This window comes from Musa acuminata, chromosome BXJ1-9 (genome assembly GCF_036884655.1).
Source record: "Musa acuminata AAA Group cultivar baxijiao chromosome BXJ1-9, Cavendish_Baxijiao_AAA, whole genome shotgun sequence".
Classification (NCBI taxonomy): domain Eukaryota; kingdom Viridiplantae; phylum Streptophyta; class Magnoliopsida; order Zingiberales; family Musaceae; genus Musa; species Musa acuminata.
Genome location: NC_088335.1, coordinates 39,735,849 through 39,757,500, shown reverse-complemented (window position 1 = coordinate 39,757,500; position 21,652 = coordinate 39,735,849). Strand labels below are relative to the sequence as shown.

Sequence of the window (21,652 nt, the reverse complement as noted above, 5' to 3'; positions counted from 1 at the left end):
GCAAATAAAGTTCCAAGTTGACTATGTCAATCAAACCGGAGCTTACAAACTTAGAGTAGCACTTGCCTCTGCCACAATTTCCGAATTACAAGTAATTCATAAGCCTCTTTCTTTTCTATCGATTATAAGTAATTGATATTTTTGTTGCTCTAACTATACCTATCATTTGGCCAAGGTTCGTTTTAATGATGCAACAGTAAATCCTCCTCACTTTACAACAAGGCTAATTGGTAGAGACAACTCGATTGCAAGACATGGAATTCATGGATTATATTGGTTATTCAATATCGATGTGCAAAGTACATGGCTTATTCAAGGTGATAATACAATCTATTTAACTCAGACCAAGAGTGCAAGCCCTTTTCAAGGAATCATGTATGATTATATCCGCATGGAAGGCCCTCCAGGACAATAATATAAACAAAGTGGACAAGTCATGCACTAGCTAACATCTTACTGTTGCCTAAAAACATCTCTATGTGCAAAATGTGTGTCTCTGGGTGTCAATCTGTCGTTACAGATTGACCTTTTTATTCTTCAATGCATTGTGTGTAATTTATAACTTAATTACATCCTTAAGATGATGAATCTTTTTCTTACGTGATCAAAGGTGAAAGTGTTTTGAAGCAGGAAATATTGTCAAATGAAACTGTGAATCTTCCAATTGTGACATTCTTTTTCAGTGACACATCCATAATTTGATGAAAACCTGACTATTAATCCTTTTTTTCCCTGTTTGTTTTTTGAATGGAAGTTTGCTGACAAGTTCTAAAATGAATCTGGTTGTAGTTAACTAACATGAATGAAACTAATAGTGATGGGGTTGGCTCATGGTGGAACAAAATGACCCATTGTTTGGGTTAATCCATTTGGCTTGAATTCTACTTGGATCAAACTGACTGAACGAGCTTGCACTTGTTCGAATGTATGAATCATAATATTTAACTGTAATGTCTCAAAGACTTATTGCAACAGCATTCTTTGTCTTGTTTATGATATTCTCATAGTTTTTCACATCAACATTCATATCACTCAGTTGCTGTACTTGTAGCAGCATTTCCAAATTTAAAATATAGAACAGAATTGCAGCTATACAAGTAGGATTATTAAAAGTTGTCCTGCCCAATGTAGCAAGCTTGTTTTCCCACACATCTTGCAATGCAAGGATCACAGTCATAAAAATTCATTTGTTTATCCTGGACTCCTCTGGATTGAGAGCTAAGTTTCAAAAAGGTTAAGCGGAATTAGAATTTTTTGCATGAAAATTATGATGACTTCATTAATGTACATCATGAGATTCCATAATTTGACTAAGGACGAATCATCATGATGTAATCGCCATGTTTTCATTTTTTTTCCTTTTTTTTCATGTGAATTATTGTACATGCGTAAAATTTATTAAGAAATAAACTCAAATTATAAGTGAGCGAATAGAAACTATGGAGAATAGAAAAGAATGGAGGGGAAGAGTATATGGAGGTCTTATGATATTTGTAGGACCTAAGATTGAGAGGACATCATGTTTAGGTGTTAAACAACATATTCCACTTCCAAATCAAAGACCAAAGATCATCTCTAAAGCAATACGTATCAAAAATTCCACCAACTTAAACATTAATAGAGAATCAAAGACAGATAATAGGTCATACAAACATTATGTTCCATATTTTAAGCAAAAAACATCAACAAAATTTATGCCTTTGGTCTTTTGATTAATGTTCTTTTGATTGGGATTTTTAGCTAAGGCATACGTAGGTAAAATGGTGTCCATACGTTTTCCCTTTGAGAGGAGGAAATTATACATGTGTCTTTTGAGTCTTTGATATTTGAAGTCTTTGGATTCGTTTTAGCACACTTTGTTCTTTGCACACTCGTGACTTCATTCTCAATGTAAAAAAGCTCCTTTTGCATGAGAAAATTAGAACAATTTAACAAACAAAGACACAGCATAATCACAAAAACAGGACAAAAAGTGAAGTTTTTTTTGTACCTTTTCTCGCATTCGAAGAGAAAGAATATTCTTCATAATAACTTACACTTTTGTCCAAATGGCCAAAATAAAAAAGTTAAGTTTTAAAAAAAATATTATGAGATATAAGTTATTATGATCAAAATCATAATAACTTATGCCTTAGTAATACTTTTGCTTCCTCATTATACCGTTAAATCTCATATTTTGATGATGAAGTCAATTGACGTTTGTTTATCTAATCTATATGTTGAGATAAGTATGCAGGATTAACTACGATGACAGTAAGACATGCAGCAGGTGTTGAGCCAAAGTCAAGTCAAAGATCACGTTGAGGGTTCGAGAGTTCGTCGGAAGTCCGGATGGTCGTCGGAGGTTCTACGGGAACAATCCGAGAAGTCCAAGAGCTGGCTAAAGAAGTTTGTCGGAACTCACCAAGAAAATCGTCGCAAGTCCAAGAATTTGCCGGGAGTCCGTCGGAGCATCGCGAGGGTTCGTCGGATGTTCGCTAGAAGTTCGCCAAAAGCTCACTGGAAAAAGCGATTGACGCACCGGAACACAATATGCAGTATTGATGTCTTAATTGTCATAGTTAGCATGTAGATTAAGTTAGGATTGGGAGGTGATCCCATTAACTTAATCTGGGGCCAATTAGGCCCTTGACAGATCCAAATTAGGCCGAATGGATCAGCTCATTCGGACCTAGAATTCCTGGCCGATGGTGGCACCACCCAGGAGACTCGGTCTCCCAGGAGTTCTAGGTGGTAGTACAGCCCTTGTTAGGTAGTGGTACCGTCGGTAGTTATTACTACCAACGGTGGTACCGCCCCTATCAGGCGGTGGTACCGCCTGAGCTCGGTCTCCGAGTGATGTCAGGTGGTACTACTGCCCAGACTGAGTGGTCGTGTCGCTCAGTGATAGATGACAGGCGGTAGTACCGCCCAGTTATGGCGGTGGTATCGCCAGGACCTCGGAAATCCGAGAATAGATACTTTTGAGCTCTAAATTCAAACTGATTAGGGCCTATATAAACCTCACCCTTTCTGCATAAAAAAGATAACCGAAAGCTTGCTATTCTGAGTATTTGAGAGCTTAAAAGTGTTGTAAAATGTTAGAGTTGTTCTCCCTCTTTTCTTTCTAAGTCTTGATCATTCAAGAGAGGAGTGAAAACTTGTAAGGGTTGTCTCTTAAGCCCGTCAAAAGGAGAAAAGCTATAAAAGGGTGGTTGGCCTTCGCCTATTGAAGGAAGGCTTCTAGTGGATGTCGATGACCTCATCGGAGGAGGAAGCCAAAAGTAATGTAGGTCAAGATTGACCGAACCACTCTAAATCTTGGTTTGCATTTACTTTCTACTTGTTATCTTAAACTGCAAATTGCCTTCATTGCTTTACATCAATTACACTTCCGCATACTCTCAAGTTAAAGATCTTTCTTAAATGGTTTCCATCGAAATCTGATTTCATCGTACGAAAGTCTTTTTAACCGATGAAAGTTTTCCGCTACACTAATTCACCCCCACCCCCCCCTCTCTTAGTGCTCTTGATCCTAACATATACAATGACAGTAATTACTCTTCTTCGCTGATTTGTTATTGCTAGTTTCTTCCTCTGCTCGATGACAATAACCACTATACTGATATGTCATTGCTACTCGGCCTACTCTCTTCACTATCAACCAAGTCACTATCGGAGGACTTCAAGCCACCGTAGTCGCCCATTTTAGACTTCCCCTATTTCCTTGCTAGTTCTCATCATCGAGTTGCACTAGGACATCACTGATCTATTGTTGTCACTATAGCAACAATAGTGTCCTTTTCTCAACAAACTACCATGCTGCCGTATGCTGCTTCAATAAGATTCGCTTCCTCCACCTCCTATGGCATCTTTCTTGACCCTCGGATCTCATGGAACTCTAGCAAAGCACTCTTTTCCTCAAGCGCTCCCCCTTCTACCTTACCGATCGCCTCATTCTACCCCAAGTACTTTCTATCCCTATGTGCCTACCACTTCTCCACTGATCTACCCCCAAGTGCCCGATGCATCCTCTTGGCCTCCTCATCCTCAGGGGTGCACAATGTCTACTTCTCTGTCGTTCTTCCCTATAGTGTTGCCAACTCTCACGACCCTCCCATTATTCATGGTGCTTCAAAAATCTCAAGCCGATGGGCTTCAACCAAATTGCATCTGCTTTGTTGGGAAACCTAGGATGACATCACATGGGCAACAAAAGTACAAAAAATAAAAATATTATATTTCTATAGAAAATAGTTTCTTATCATTGTGCGAAGATTGGTGCGTAAAAACCCGTTAAACTGAAAACTACATGTATGAAAGATGTATTACCAAGGGAGATCGTTTATCCCTGAAAACTTATAAATTTATGGGAGAGGATGAAGGAGGTCAACTATCCTTTTCTCTAGCGTGATCCCACATTATAGGGACTGTGAAGACGTTCCTCAAATCGTTGCACAATCCTCTTTTCCACGTGCACCATGTGATCAAGAAGGGGCAGACTCTTCTTGCTATCCATACACCTCAAATAGGGGCTGTTGGCTAAGGAGGAGAGGGGAAGAGAAGAATATGAGGTGGCAGCTAAAAGGGGTCTAGCCTATGGCCCTTTGCTTCCCTCCTATTTATAGAGATTCCCTATCAACTTAACCATCATGGATCCTACTCTATTGGGTACTAGATCTCCATCCAACTACCAAAGCCTATTGGATTAGTGGATCTCTATCAAATAATCTCTCATTGGCTCTCATTGGATCTTATTAATAAGATCCAATAATTCAAGGGCTTATTGGATATCCAATAAGATAGGGGCTTCAGTAGATCTCTTATATCCGAACCACTACTCGTTGCAACACATATCATTTATGTATGACCCTCTAGGCCCAATATCGAGCTGGCCATAAGTCATACATGTTAGAACTCTTTCTGGCTTAGTAAATTATTATTTTTATATAATTCACTCGACTCATCAATTACGAGCGTACTAGACCACTATGCCATAGTTCCCAAATGATATATATGAATCTAATCCATTGGACTTGTCTATGTTAGGATCGAGTCGGCACTAAGAGGGGGGGAGGATGAATTAGTGCTTACTATAAAAATTTCATCGATTCAAAAAACTTCAATGATTTTGAAAAGTTTGATTGGATGAAACCTATATCGGAATTGATATTGAAAGTGTATTTCACTTGAATTAAATGTAATAAGTAATTAAATATAGAGAACATCAGTAATGAAGAGCAAAAGAGAGTGCACACCAAATTTATAGTGGTTCGATCATCGTGACCTATATCCACTCTTGATTCTTCCTCCGTTGAGGCCATCGGCGTCCACTAACGGTCTTCCTTCAATATGCGAAAACTAACCACCCTCTTACAATACTTTCTTCTTTTTATGGGTTTAGGAGACAACCCTTACAAGCCTCATACCTCTTCTTAAATGATTACAAAACTAGAAAGGGAGGAGGAGGACACTTAGCAATTTTACAACCCAAAATCTCAAGATTTTTCTTCACATTTTCGTTTCTCTTTCATGCAGGAAAGAGTAAGGTATTTATAGGCCCTAATAGCTTCAAAAATGAAGCCAAAAAATCTCATCTCGGGTTTCTAAGATACTGGCGGTACCACCACCATTATTGGGTAGTACCACCACCTACAAACTAACACTATACGATACCACCACCTAGATCACTTTGTAGCATTAATTGTCGACGGTACCACCACCCAGACCACTTGGGAGGCTGAGCCCCAAGTAGTTCCACCACCCAGTCTAGGTGGTGCCACTGCTTGATGTGGCTCCAAGTGGTTGAATGGGCCATCTAACTAGCCCAATTCAGCCCTGTTTTGGGCTTAGTTGGCCCCTAATTGAGTTAGTAGAATTTTTCTTAAAACTAACTCAAATTAAAGTTCTAACTATGATATTTAAGACTAAAATAATTATACATAATCTAAGTTGTTCAACACGTCAATTGTTCAACTAAACTCTCGGTGAACTTCCGATAAACTCCAAGCGATCTTCTAAGAGCTTTCAGCGAACTCCCGATGAACTTCCGGTGAGCTTTTGGTGAACTCCCAGTGAACTTCTAGCGAGCTTTCATTGCATCGATAATCCTTTGATGTATCCCCCGATTCATCCGATCCGATGCCTGATCATTGACTCCAGCCCAACTTTGATTCTACTTTAATTATTTTGCCTTTCTCACGATCGTAGTTAGTCTTGCATCACTTATCTCAATATATGGATTAGATCATTAATTCACTAATTGATTTCATCATCAAAATCCAAGATTAAACAATCTCCTTTTTTTTTTTTACATTGACAACCAATTGATGACAGAGTTAACCTTAACTCCCCCTATCTATATGTCATATTAAGATAAGGTAAACTTGAATTCAAAAGGATTCAAAACGTTTGAATTCAAGTGAAACAGTTTTGATCATAGTGATCAAAATCAAAATTTCATACATTGTGCATCATCATAGTTTTAAGTCATCAAAGCATAGCATGCATAATTTCATCACTTCATGCATGATAATAAATCAATATCACTTTAGGCATGACCTATATGATACTAAAGCATTTATCACTTTATGTATGATAGCAAAATTAACATCATTTTAGCATGATATTCATGGTACTAAAGCATTCATATTTTTAATCATTTTGGGCATGACATATATGATATTAAAGCACCATTTATGACTTCATGCATGATACCAAATTTAACATAACATACATGATACTAAAGTATTTTTTAACCATTTATCACTTCATACTACATTTAACATCATTTTGACATGATTCCAAACATTCATCATTTCTCCCCCTTTGTCATCAACAAAAATGAGAATTTATGCAAGTATTTTAAACTATTCAAGTAAGTTTTATACCAATTTATCCAAGCTAGCAAATTTGTGAAATGAAAAGTTAAGCAAAAACTTTACATGATAACTATTTTTGCTTCTTGAAATGGACAAACTAGCATTTTTTTGCTTTAGATGTGCAAGAATTTTTTGGTTCTTCTTGAGATATGCAAGTTTCTTTCTTTCTTTTGTCATAAAAATAAGAATAAGGGAGGAATTCATTCATCACAAGAAAAATCAAGAACCAAATCCATGAAAGAATTTAAACCAAATCAAATCCATGAAAAAATAAGTTTCATTGGATCAAGCTTTTACTTTTACAAAAAGAAAGGATTCATCATAAAAGATCAAAATGTGCATACTAAAAATTTATGAATCAAATCTCTTTTCTTGTAAATAAAAGGAAGAAGATTCATAGGAAATGATTATTGCATAAAAGATCAAGTATGACAAAAATCCATAAAACTTCAAGAAGGTGACAGGAAATGATCTCGCTAAAGAGATAACTCAAATTCCAAAGTCAAGAAATTTGAAAAAATTATAAAGGAATTCATGCATTCAAAGGTTTAACATGCCTAATTCTCTTCTAATAAAATGAAATTATTCCTCATTCAATGGTTTTATAAAATATTTGCTAATTGATATTTAGTATCAATAAATTCTAAAGATATATCATGATTATTAATATGATCTCTAATAAAATGATACATAATGTTAATATGTTTAGTTTTATAGTGTTGAATGAGATTTTTTGTTAAATATACTGCACTAGTGTTATCACATTTTATAGGTATGTTTTTCAAGTGAATTTCATAATCTTCTAAAGTGTTTTTCATTCATATAACTTGTGCATAATATGCACTTACTACTATATTCTCAGCTTTAGTTGTAAATAATGCAATCAAGTTTTGTTCCTTAGAAGACCAAGAGATAAATGCATAAGCAAGTAACTTAAAGTTTTTGGATTTTGGATACCATAATCCTAGATTAGGAGTTCCCTTTAGGTATCTAAAAAGCTTTTTAATAACTTTTAAATGAGATTGCTTGAGATTAGATTAAAATCCAACACATAGTCCAATACTAAACTATCTAGCATACCTCTATAAGTCTTTTGATCAAAGCATTCTTCATTAATGTCTATATCTAATTTTGTAGAAGTGTTCGTTGGTGTATTAATAGCTTTGGCACTATCCATATTAAATCATTTTAATAAATCTAAAGCATACTTAGTCTGACTAATAAAAATTTTATCACTTAATTATTTAATTTGTAATCCTAAGAAAAAGGCTAATTCGCCCATTAAGTTTATTTCAAACTCTTGACTCATACTTTTGGTAAATGATTCACATAAAGATTTATTTGAAGAATAAAAAATGATATCATCAACATATATTTGGACAATGAGAAAATTATTTTTAAAATATTTAATAAATAATATAGTGTCAATCTTGCCTTTTATAAAATTAATTTGAATAAGGAAAGAACTAAGCCTCTCAAACCAAGCCCCAAGGGCTTATTTTAATCCATAGAGAGCCTTAGACAACTTAAACATATGATTCAGAAAAATTACATTCTTAAATCTAGGTAGTTGTTCAACATAAACTTCTTTAGAAATAAAATCATTAAGAAAAACCTTTTTAACATCTATTTGAAATAACTTAAAATTATTATAACTAGCGTAGGTAAGGAGAATCCTTATAACTTCAAGTCTAGCCACAAGAGTGAAGGAGTCTTCATAATCGATACATTCTTCTTGGTTGAAATCTTTGGCCACTAGTCTAGCCTTTTTCTAACCGCGATACTAAGTTCATATTATTTATTTATAAAGACTCATTTAATACCAATCACCAAATAGTCACTAGGTGTAGGAATAAGCTTCCACACCTCATTTTTCTTAATTTGATTTAATTCTTCATGCATTGCAAAGACCCGTGAATCATCTTTTAGGGCTTCATCATTGCATTTAGGTTCAATTTGAGATAAAAAGATTGTATTTGTATAAAAAATTTTAAAATAAGAACAAGTTTGAACACCTTTTGATGTGTCTCGATGATTAGCTCCTTAGGATGCACATCTACTATTGGGAAATCTTGGGGGGCGACATCACATGTGTTAAATCTCATATTTTGATGATGAAACCAATTAATAATATTTATGATTTGATCTGCATTTTGAGTGACGCAAGAAGCTTTGATCAGGGAGAAACTATTAAAGTAGGAAGAATCATGTTGGGCTAGAGAGAAATATGTCAGATGATTAGACGTTGCATCGAAGGATCGATTGATGTATCAACAGAAGGCTTCAGGCCATGGGTTCGGACAATGGGCCAAGAAGAGCAAAAATTATGCTAAGGAAATCGGAGTTGCGGAGGTCAATTGGCCGATTGGGCAACAGGCCACAAGATAGGACGATGCACCGAAGAATCGGACGAAGGGTCGATGAACCAATGACATGATCGGACAATATTTGATTAGCATTGTAATAATTGTCTAGATCAAAGTAGGTTTTAAGTGTGTATGATTAACTATGATAACGATTAAGGCATAAACAAAATGAAGTCCCGGAGTTAAGAACGATATTTCGTTGGGAGTTCGAGAGTTCGTCGGAAGTTCTACTGGAATTGACTTAGAAGTCTAGGAGCTTACCAAAGAAGCTTATCAAAACTCACCAAGAAGATCATTGTGAAGTATAGGAGCTTGTCAAGAGTCCACTAGAACATTACCGAGAGATCACGAAAGTTTGTCGGAAGATCGCTGGAAGCTCGCTGGAAGAAACCAAGACTTATTGGACCTATTTAGCTTAGTGTATGCCTTACAATTTGTAGTTAGCACATAATTGGGTTAGAATTTGATCAACTCAATTAAGGGTCAGTTGGACCAAACTTTGGGCTGTGTTAGGTCAAGTGCAAGGCCCAAACAGTGACCCAACAGGTGGCACCATTACCACCAGACTGGGTGGTGGTACTACCTAGTGGTGGTGTCAGGTGGTGATACTGCCCAGTGTCAGTGCTATAAGTGGTGGTACTGCTAGGATCCCGAAAATCGAGAATGAGATATTTTTAAGCTCCAAGTTTGAATATACTTGAGGCCTATAAATATCTCTCTCATCCCTAGTTAACAAACACAAGAATTGAGAGTAAAAAAGGAAGAAAACTCTATTATAATCGTATGTGAACTCTCCTCAAAATCTAAGTGTTAGTGAAGTTTAAGAGAGGTGATTGTTGGGGTGTAAAGGTTCTCTCTAAGCCTGCAAAAGGAGAATAGAGTTGTAAAGAGGTGGTTGGTCTTCACCTATTGAAGGAAGACCAATAGTGGATGCCAGTGGCCTCAACGGAGGAAGAATCGAGAGTGGATGTTGGTCATGACGATCAAACTACTATAAACTCGGTTTGAATTTCTATTTTGCTCTTTACTTTAATTGCAAACTGCCATACTTTCTCGTTACTTTAGCTGCATACTCTTACGAACATGTTTCAAGTTAACATCTTTCCGAGATTGGTTTTATTGTACGAGGATTTTTAAACTAACGTGATTTTATCCACTGTACTAATTCACCCCCCCTTAGTGCCGACTCGTTCCAAATAACATATGTAGTAGAAGAATAGAAAACAAAATCTCCAATTCCTAAAGATATGTTCATCATCATGTGAAGATTGGTTTGCAAAAATCCGTGAAACAAAAAATCACGTGTGAGATATATTATGTTACCAAGGGAGATCGTATATCCCTAAATCCCTACAGATCTCTAGGAGAGGGTGAAGGAGGTCAAGCGCCCTCCTCTCTAGTAGTGATCCATACAGTAGGGCTGCAACGACACTCTTCAAAACTCCAGACCTGCTTTGAGGTAGAGAGGAGGGAGGAAAATAGGAGAGGCAAGCAAAAGGATCTCTAGCCTATAAACTATTAATTCCCTCCTATTTATAAATATCTCATATCAACTTAACCTTAATGGATCCTCCCCTATTGGGTATTGGATCTCCATCCAACTACCTAAGCCTCTTAGATTAGTGGATCTTTATTCATCACATGGGTAGTTATTGGATCTCATCTATAGGATCCAATATTTCAATGGCTTATTGGATATCCAATAAGATAGGGGCTCCGACAGATATCTCATATCCGAACCTCTACTCATCGCAATGCCTATCATATGTATGTGACTCTCTAGGCCCAATATCGAGCTGGCCATGAGTCATACCTATCAGAACTCCTTCCGGCTTAGTGAATTATTATCTCCATAATAATTCACTCAACTTATCGACTGTAGACGTACTAGGCCACTACGGCGTAGATCCTAGACCGTTGAATCTCATATTTTGATAATGAAATCAATTAAGAAGTCTGGATGTTTGTCAAAAAAGTGTGTAGAATTAACTATGATAGTAGTAAGACATAAAGCAAATGATATGCCAGAGTCCAGATCGAGATTTCGTTCGGAGCTCGAGAGTTCGTCGGAAGTCTGGATGTTTGTCAGAAGTTCTACTAGAACTAATCGAGAAGTCTAGGAGCTTGCCAAAGAAGCTCATCGAAACTCATTAAGAAGATCGTCGTAAAGTCTAGGAGCTTGGGAAGTCCGCTAGAACATTGCCGAGAGATCATCAGAAGCTCGCCGGAAGAATAATTAATAAACCGAAACTAGAATGCTTTGTTAAATGTCTTAATTATCATAGTTAGACCATAAATTGAGTTAGGATTGATAGATAATCCCATTAACTTAGTTAGGGGCCAACTAGACGTTTAACAGGGCTTAATTGGGTCGTTTGAACAGCCCATTCAGCACCTAAAGTAATGGTCGACGGTGGCACCACTTGGGACTCGATCTCCCAAGTGTTTTGGGCCATGGTACTGCCCAAACTGGGTGGTAATACTACCGATAATTATTGCTGTCAAGCGGTGATACTGTTAGAGCTTGGTCTTTGAGTTCTATCATGTGATCGTACCGCCCAGATTGAGCGATGGTACCACCCATTGTCAGTTTGTAGGCAGTAGTACCACCCAATAATGATGGTGGTACTGCTAGTATCCCGAAATCCGAGGATGTGATACTTTTTTGCTCCAATTATGAAGCCATTGGGGCCTATAAATACCCTACTCTTTTATGCATGAAAGAGAAAAAAAAAGGTGTTAATATAATCTTGAATTCTTGGGGTGTTAAAAGTGTTGTAAAAGTGCAAGAGTCCTCCTCCTCCCTTTCTAAGTGTTGAAATCATTCAAGAGATGTGAGGCTTGTAAGGGTTATCTTCTAAACCCGTAAAAAGGTGAAAGCACTATAAAGAGGTGGTTGGTCTTCGTCTATTAAAGGAAGACCATTACTGGACACCGATAACCTCAATGGACGAGGAATCAGAAGTGGATGTAGGTCACACAAACCGAACCACGATAAATTCTGGTTTGCATTTCTATTATTGCTATTTACTTATTTTGCATTAGCTTCACTTCCTTCTTACTTGGCTTTCACTACTCTTATGATCAAACATGCTTTCAAGTTATCTTTCGAGATTATTTTTAATGTACAAAGAATTTTAAACCATCGTTTTAATCTGCTACACTAATTCACCCCCCCCCCTTTTAGTACCGACTCGATCCTAACAATTTGTATCAGAGCTCGGTCACTCTCATTTGGTTTGAAACCCAAGAGAGATGGCATTTGCCAATAATCAAGAGAGTCATTCAATTACACATCATCTCATGTTCAATGGGATAAATTACATATATTGGAAGACTAGAATGATGATCTTTCTAATTTTAATATATTTTGAGTTATAGAATCTTGTGGAAAATGGCTTTCAAAAGTCTTCTCCTCCAATGAGTGATTGGAATAAGTTAGAGAAGAAGAATTTCACTTTAAATACCAAGGCTATGAATGCCTTATTTTACGCTTTAGATAAAAATGAGTTCAATCAGGTATCTATTTGTGAAACAACATTTAATATTTGGCACACATTTGAAATCACTTACGAAGGTACTAGTAGAGTAAAGGAGTCAAAGATAAATCTTTTAGTTTATACTTATGAATTGTTTCGGATGAAGCCAAGCAAGACTATTGTCAACATATAAACCTATTTTATGGATGTCATCAATAGTTTAAAAGCTCTTGACAAATATTTTTTGAACTTTGAACTTATTAATAAAATCTTGAGATCATTTCTAAAGAGTTGGGACCCTAAAGTAATAGTCATTCAAGAGGCCAAGGATTTAAATAACTTTCCTCTCGAAGAACTTATCAGGTTACTAATGACCTATGTGATTACTTGCAATGCTCATGAAGAGCTTGAGAAAGACCTTCCAAAGAACAAGAAGGATATGACACTAAGAACTCAAGAAGACTACTTGAAAGGAAATTCAAGTAATGAGGACTATGATGCTGACTTGGCACTCTTGACAAGAAAGTTCAAAAAATTTATAAAGAGGAATAAATTTAAAAATGATACTAAAAATAAATTTGAACCCAAGAAAGAACAAGTTATATGCATGAATGCAAGAAGCCACGACGTTTCAAAAGCGAATGTCCCCAAGCAAAGAAAAAGCAACCAAAGAAGAATAAGGCTCTTAAAGCAACTTGGGACGATTCAAGTTCCATAAATCGAAGTTTAAAGAAAGCAAGAAAATTCTCATTCTAGTTTTTCAATACGTATAGATGGGTGATAGAAAGACTCTCTTAAAAGCCGAAAAAGTTCTTTCTCTTGAGTGTTAATCCAACGGAGATAAATGTGGCTCTGATACCAACTATTAGGATCGTGACGGTACTAAGAGAGAGGGGGTGGGGGGGGGGGGGTGGGGGTGGGTGGGATGGGGTGGGGCGGGGTGAATTAGTGCTGTCATAAAAACGATGTCGATTTGGAAAACTTCATTTCAATTAAACCCGTATTGGAAATGTGTTTAATATAAAAAGGGTATAAAGTAGATTATGCAGCCAAATCAGTAAGCAATATAAAGAGTAGAAATGACAAAGAAGAGATCACACTGGATTTATAGTAGTTTGATCGTCGTGAATTACGTCCATTCAAATTCCTCCTTTGTTGAGGCCATCGGCATCCACTAACAGTCTTCTTTCAATGGACAAAGGCCAACGACTCTTTTATAAACCTTTTCTCCTTTTTATAGGTTTAGGAGATAACCTTTACAACCACTCAACCCTCCCTTAAATAGAAATTACACTCTTAGAGAAGAGGAGGAGGACTCTCAAGATTGCAATAGTGTTTTCCCCAATTTATATTCTTAGTTCATGTGTTCACTAAGCAGGGATAAGTGGAGTTTTTATAGGCCCCAAGTGGATACTAGTAGTACCACCACCAGTATTAGGTGGTACCATGGCCAAATAACAATTTAGTTATTAGTACTAAATGGGTCTTTAGAAACAAGCAAAATGAATTTGGTATCATGGTTAGAAACAATACTAGATTAGTGGCTAAGGGTTTCAACTAAGAAGAATGTATCGATTATAAAGAGACATTCGCTCTTGTGGCACAATTAGAAGCCATAAGGATGCTCCTTTGCCTATGCTAGTAGTAATAATTTTAAGTTATTTTAAATGGATGTTAAAAGTGCTTTTCTTAATAGCTTTATTTTCGAAGAAGTTTATGATGAACAACCTCCCAGATTTGATAATGATAATCTCCCTAATTATATGTTTAAATTGACTAAAGCTCTCTATGGATTAAAACAAGTCCTAAGGGCTTGGTATGAGAGACTTAGCTCATTTCTTATCGAAAATAATTTCTCTAAAGGTAAGGTCAATACTACATTGTTTATCAAAAATTTTAAAAATATTTTTTTTATTGTTCAAATTTATGTTGATGATATTATTTTTGGTTTCACGAATGAATCTCTATGTGAATCATTTACTAAAAGTATGAGTCTTGAATTTGAAATGAGGTTGATGGGGGAATTAACTTTCTTTTTAGGCTTACAAATCAAACAATTAAGTAATGACATTTTTCTTAGTCAAACAAAATATGCTTTAGATTTGCTAAAAAGGTTTAATATGGATAGCTCAAAGGCTATCAATACTCCATGAGTACCTCTACTAAGTTAGACATTGATGAAAGTGGAGAAAGCTTTGATAAAAAAGCTTATAGGGGTATGATAGGAAGTTTATTATACCTCACCGCAACTAAACCGGATATCATGTTTAGTGTAGGTCTTTGTGTTAGGTTTCAATCTAATCCTAAAATATCTCATCTTAAAGCAGTTAAGAGAATTCTTAGATATCTTAAAGGTATCACTAATATAGGATTATGATATCCAAAATTTGAGAACTTTGAACTGATTGCATATGCTGATGCAGATTTTGCTGGATGTAGATTATATTAAAAAAACACATCCGGAACATGTCAATTTTTAGGACACGCACTTATTTTTTGGTCTTCCAACAAACAAAACTCGGTTGCACTATCTACAACCGAAGCTGAGTACATTGCAACTAGTGCGTATTGTGCATAAGTTATGCGGATGAAAAACACTTTAGAGGATTATAAGATTCATCTTAAAAATATTCCCATAAAATGTGATAATACAAGTGCAATATGTTTAACAAAAAATCTCATTCAACACTCTAGAACTAAACATATTGATATTAAGCATCACTTTATATAAGATCATATCAATTATCATAATGTAATCTTAGAGTTTATTGATATAAAACATCAATTAGCTTATATCTTTACAAAACCTTTAAGTGAAGAACAATATTATTTTATTAGAAGAGAGTTAGGAATGTTAATTTGTCCATATAAATGAATTTGATGTATATCTTTTCCAGACTATCTTTCTGTATTTCATAAATGGAGCTTTCATGAATTTATTTTTTCTCCCTTGATATCAAGTTTACCTCATATCCTTGCTCCATCACTTAATGATGTTTGATACATGGAATTCATTAACAAATGCATCACTCACGGATTTCACTCTTATGGATTTTTTTTAATAAGAAATAGATTTGATGTGATCATTCATGGAATTTCATTTATCCTTCATATGATTATTCTTTCACTTGAATTCTTTCTTAATGAAGGAAGAATTTTTATGAGTTTTTTAGTATGAGATGAACACTTGCAAGAGTAAGAATTTGATTTCACATGAATATCTTGATCCTTGTGAAAATTGAAGCATGATTTAATGAAACTTTTTTATTATTTTTAACTTGATTCAAGTCATTTCACAAAGTTGGTTCTTAATGGATTTCCTCCTTACTTTTTTTCTTCATACAAAGTTTTGATGAAAAAAGGGGAGAAGTTGATGGAAGTTATCTCTTTAATGTGTATAACTTTTAATGTTGAGAACTTTTGAATGATACCATGTCATGAATATTTGAAATATGATTAATATCGTCAAATACAAATTGAAATGTGGCATGAATTTTTACCACGCTTGCATTGTTGTATTATTCTCCTTTTTGTTGATGACAAAGGGGGAGAAATGATACCAAAATATGATAAATTGATGACAATATATGTAATGTATATTATCGTAAATGCTTATGTGCTTGTCATTTGAAACATATTGAAATATGGCAAAAACATATCTTATCGTATCAAAATGATACCAAAATATGGTAAATTGATCTTATCATAAATTTCTTTCATTATAAGATATCATGAGCTTAACTTGCTATATAAAGTTGCTATTTTACAACTTGAGCTATCTTATATGCTTATCATTTGAAACATATTGAAATGTGGCAAAAACATATCTTATCATATCAAATTGATAAATGTCTTTATAAGATATCACAAACTTAACTTGCTATTTTACAACTTGATAACATGTCATCTTGCCATGGAATGATGAATTGCTATTTTTGTCATTTCTCATATTTAAAATATCATACTTGAAAATGGATGTCATGCCTTGACATCATTTTGACAAATACATGAGATCGTATTTAGAATTGGAAAATTATGATATGTATCATGATGTGCATATTGATAAATTTAAATGAACTTAACTTATCAATTTGATACTTGAATTCAAAGGCCTTGAATTCAAGAATGTTTTTTCACAAGTATGGCATATAGATAGAGGGTTAGGGTTAACTCCGTTATTAATTAATTGTCATCATCAAAAAAGGGGAGATTATTGAATCTCAGATTTTGGTGATGAAATCAATTGTAAATTGTTTGATCTAATCTATATGTTGAGAAAAGTGTGCAGGATTAGCTATGACTGTAGCAAAATATAAAGTAGGTGTTGTACCAAAGTTAAGATTGAGATCTCATTGGAAGTTTGAGAGTTCGTTGGAAGTCTAGATGTTCGTCAGAAGTTCTATTGGAACCAACCGAGAAGTCTAGGAGCTTGCCAAAGAAGCTCGTCGGAACTTGCCTAGAAGATCATTGTAAAATCCAGGAGCTTGTCAGGAGTTCGCTGGAGCATTGCCGAGAGTTTATCGGATGTTCGCCGGAAGTATGCTAGAAGCTTGCCGGAAGAGCAATTGACGCATCGAAATAAAAAGTGTTGTGATCATGTCTTAATTATCATAGTTAGAGGGTAGATTAAGTTAGGATTGGGAGGTAATCTCACTAACTTAATTAGGGGCTAACTGGGCTCTTAACAGGGCTGAATTAGGCTGAATTGAGCAGTCAATTCAACCCCTAAAAATATGGCCGGCGGTGGCACCGCCTGGATAGCAATGCCCCAAGTTATCTAGGTAGTGGTACCATCGGCAGTTATTGCTGCTAATGGTGGTACCACTGCTGTTAGACAGTGGTACCACTAGAGCTCGGTCTTCGAGCTCTGTCAGGTGGTGATACCGCCTAGTATCAAGTATCAAGTGGTGGTATCGCCCAGTAATGGTGCTGGTACCACTAGTACCTCATAAATCTGAGATAAGATAATTTTTTACTCTATTTTTGAATCCATTGGGGCCTATAAAAATCACACCCTTTTCTATATGAAAGGGCATGAAAGTATTAGCATAATCTTGAGTCTTTGAAGTGTTAAAGAGTTGTAAAAGTGCTAGAGTTCTCCTCCTCCCTTTCTAAGTGTTAAGATCATTCAATAGAGGTGTAAGACTTGTATGGGTTCTTTCCTAAACCCGTGAAAAGGAGAAAGCATTGTAAAGAGGTAGTTGGTCTTCACCAATTGAAGGAAGGCTTTTATGGATGCCGATGACCTCGTCGGAGGAGGAATCCGAAAGTAGATATAGGTCACGTTGACCGAACCACTCTAAATTCTGGTTTACTTTTCATTTATGCAATTTACATTACTACAAATCCCCTTAATCTTCTCTTGTACTTTTATGAAAGCTCTCAAGTTCAATTTCTCTTCGAAATAGATTGAATCGAAACCATTTTCGTCGGAATCAATTTTAATTGAAACAAAGACTTTTGAAATCGTGAAAGTTTTTCACTGCACTAATTCACCCCTCCCTCTTAGTGCCGCTCTTGATCTTAATAACCACCACTAGACAAGGTCCAACAACTTGGTTGGGCCTTGAATCCAACCCAAACTAGTCTAATTACAGGCCCAGTTGGCCCTTAACAGATTAATGGGATTACCTCCTAAACCTAACCCTAATTATATGCTAACTATGATTTTTTAAGGCATACACTAAATAAAACAAGCCCGGTAAGTCTAGGTTTCTTCCGGCGATCTTCCGGTGGACTTCCGATGATCTCTCGGCAATCTTCCAACGTACTTTCGGCAAGCTCCTAGACTTCACGACGATCTTCTTAGCGAGTTCCAACGGGCTTCTTCTCGGTCAATTCCGGCAACATTTCCGACGAACTTTCGGACTTCCAACGAACTCTCGAACTCCCAACGAAATCTCGATCTTGACTCCGGCACTTCATTTTGCTTTATGCCTTGATCGCTATCGTAGTTAATCTTGCACACTTTTCTCAACATATAGATTTGATCAAATAATTTACCAATTGATTTTATCATCAAAATCCAAGATTTAATAATTTCTCCCTTTTTGATGATGACAATCAATTGATGATGGAATTAACCTTAACTCTCCTTATCTATATGTCATACTTGAGAAAAGACACTCTTGAATTCAAGCATCAAACCGATAAGTTATATGCATTTAAACTTATCGACATACACATCATGATACCAATCATGATTTACCATCTCAAAATATAATACCACATATTTATCAAAATACAAATGATGTCAAGGCTTGACATCCATTTTTAACTTCAATGATGATAGACAATCATTATTTTCAAGTATGATGCGAATTTCAAATATAAAATTTAGCAAGATGACAATTATCAATCCAAGGCATGATATCAATTGTAAGTAGGAAGTTAAACTCATGATACCTTATCATAATGATAGACATTTATCAAACATTCATGAAACATTTCAAGTATCTAGGATATATATGATGCATATGAAATAAATTTTGATATGTTTCAAGTATTTGCAATCTGTTATGATGTATTTGATAATTCCAATCATATTTCAAGCATTTGCAAAACATTCAAGCATTTATGATATAATACTTTTTCCACATTGCCATCAATTTGTCACATTTCTCCCCCTTTGTCATCAACAAAAAGAAAATCATTCAACAAGGCAAGTGTTTTAAAAACTATTCAAGTAAGTTCAACACCAATTTATCCAAGTTAGCAAAAATGAGAAGTTAAGCAAAAACTTTACATGATAACTACTTTTAAATAAGCTAACATTTTTACTTTAGATGCACAAAAGCTTTTTGGTTATTCTTGAGATGTGGAAGTTTCTTTCTTCCTTTGCCATAAGGATAAAAGGAAGAAGGGTAAGGAAGGAATTTATCAAGAACCAAATTCATGAAAGGATTTAAATCAAGTCAAATGAAAATAAATGAGTTTCATTGAATCAAACTTCTAGTTTAACAAGGAGAAGGGATTCATAAAAAGGATTAAGATATCTATATGAAATCAAATCCCCATTCTTGTAAGTGATCACATACTAAAATTTCATAAAATTCTTCTTTCATGAGAAGAGTAAGGAAGAACTCATGAGAAAGGAGCATCATATGAAGGATAAGAAAAAATACATGAATAAAACTTCATAAATCAAATATGTTTCTCATTAAAAATTCACAAGAGTGAAATCTGTTAGAGATGCTTTTGTCAATGAATTACATGAATGAAGGGACTAAGTGTATCAAAAATCATTAAGTTATGGAGCAAGAGTATAAAATAAATTTGATACCAAGTAAATTGATATTCCAGATTTCATGAAAGCTTTAAAAAATCTAGAAAGTCCAAAAAAAGATATACAACAAACTCATGCATTTGGACAATTTAATATTCCTAACTTTATTCTAATAAAATCAAATTATTCTTCATTTAAAGGTTTTATAAAGATATCAACTAATTGATGCTTCGTATCAATAAACTCTAAAGATATGCTATGGTTATTAACATGATCTCTTATGAAATGATACCTAATGTCAATATATTTAGTTCTAGAGTATTGAATAAGATTTTTTGTTAAATATAATATACTTGTGTTATCATATTTTATGAAAATATTCTTAAGGTGAATCTTATAATATTCTAATGTATTTTTCATCCATACAATATGCACCAGTTTTATATACTCCACGTCGGTTGTAGATAATGCAACCAAGTTTTGTTTCTTGGAAGACCAAGAAACAAGTGCATGACATAAGAATTGACATGTTCTGTATGTGCTTTTTCTATCTTTTCTATATCCAACAAAATCTGCATCAATATAAGCAATTAATTCAAAGATTTCAAATTTTGGATACCATAAGCCTATATTATGGATTCCTTTAAGATATCTAAGAATTATTTTAACAACTTTAAGATGAGATAGCTTAGGACTAGATTGAAACCTAGTACAAAGTCCTATGCTAAACATGATGTCTGGTCTAGTTGTAGTGAGGTATAGTAAACTACCTATCATACCCCTATAAATTTTTTTATCAAAGCTTTCTCCACCTTCATCCATGTCTAACTTAGTGGAGATACTCATAGGGGTATTGATGGCCTTTGAACCAACCATATTAAACCATCTTAGCAATTCTAATACATATTTGGTTTGACTAAGAAAAATGTTATTACTAAATTATTTGATTTGTAAGCCTAAAAAGAAGGTTAGTTCACCCATTAAACTCATTTCAAACTCTTGGCTCATATACTTGGCAAACGATTCGCATAAGGATTTATTTATAGAACCAAAAATAATATCATCAATATAAATTTAAAAAATAAGAAAATTATTTTCAAAATTTTTAATAAACAATGTAGTACTAACCTTGTCTTTAGAGAAATTATTTTAGATAAGAAATGAGCCAAATCTCTCGTATTAAGCCCTCGAGGCTTATTTTAATCCATAGAGAGCTTTAGTTAACTTAAACACATGATTAGGGAAAAGAGAGTTCTCAAATCTGAGTGGTTGTTCAACATACACTTCTTCTAAAATAAAGTCATTTAGGAAAGCACTTTTAATATCCATTTGAAATAACTTAAAATTATTATTACTAGCATAGGCAAGGAGCATCTTTATGGCTTCTAATCTTACCACAAGAGCAAAAATTTCTTCATAATCGATACCTTCTTCTTAGTTGAAACCCTTGGCCACTAATCTAGCATTGTTTCTAACCATGATACCAAATTCATCTTACTTGTTTCTAAAGACCTATTTAGTACCAATAACTAAATGGTCACTAGGTCTTCTAATAAACTTTCACACCTCATTTCTCTTAAATTGGTTTAACTCTTCTTATATTGCGATAACCCATGAATCATCTTTCGAGGCTTTATCAATACTTTTTGGTTCAATTTGAGAAAGAAAAACAGCATTGGTACAAAAATTTTTAAAGGAAGAACGAGTTTGAACACCCTTTGA

General features: G+C 34.8%; 1 protein-coding gene across 1 annotated transcript in view; it reads left to right on the top strand.

Moving 5' to 3' along the window:
- Positions 1-487, top strand: part of LOC103998532 (probable rhamnogalacturonate lyase B) — a 15,567-nt gene extending 15,080 nt beyond the window's left edge. Inside the window, exons 15-16 of the mRNA XM_065083614.1 lie at positions 1-91; positions 176-487. The exon at positions 1-91 is cut by the window's left edge and continues 36 nt beyond it. Coding sequence (XP_064939686.1) covers positions 1-91; positions 176-415 — 331 coding nt within the window. The 3' untranslated portion in view covers positions 416-487. The remainder of the gene's footprint in view (positions 92-175) is intronic.
- The last annotated feature ends 21,165 nt before the right edge of the window (positions 488-21,652 follow it).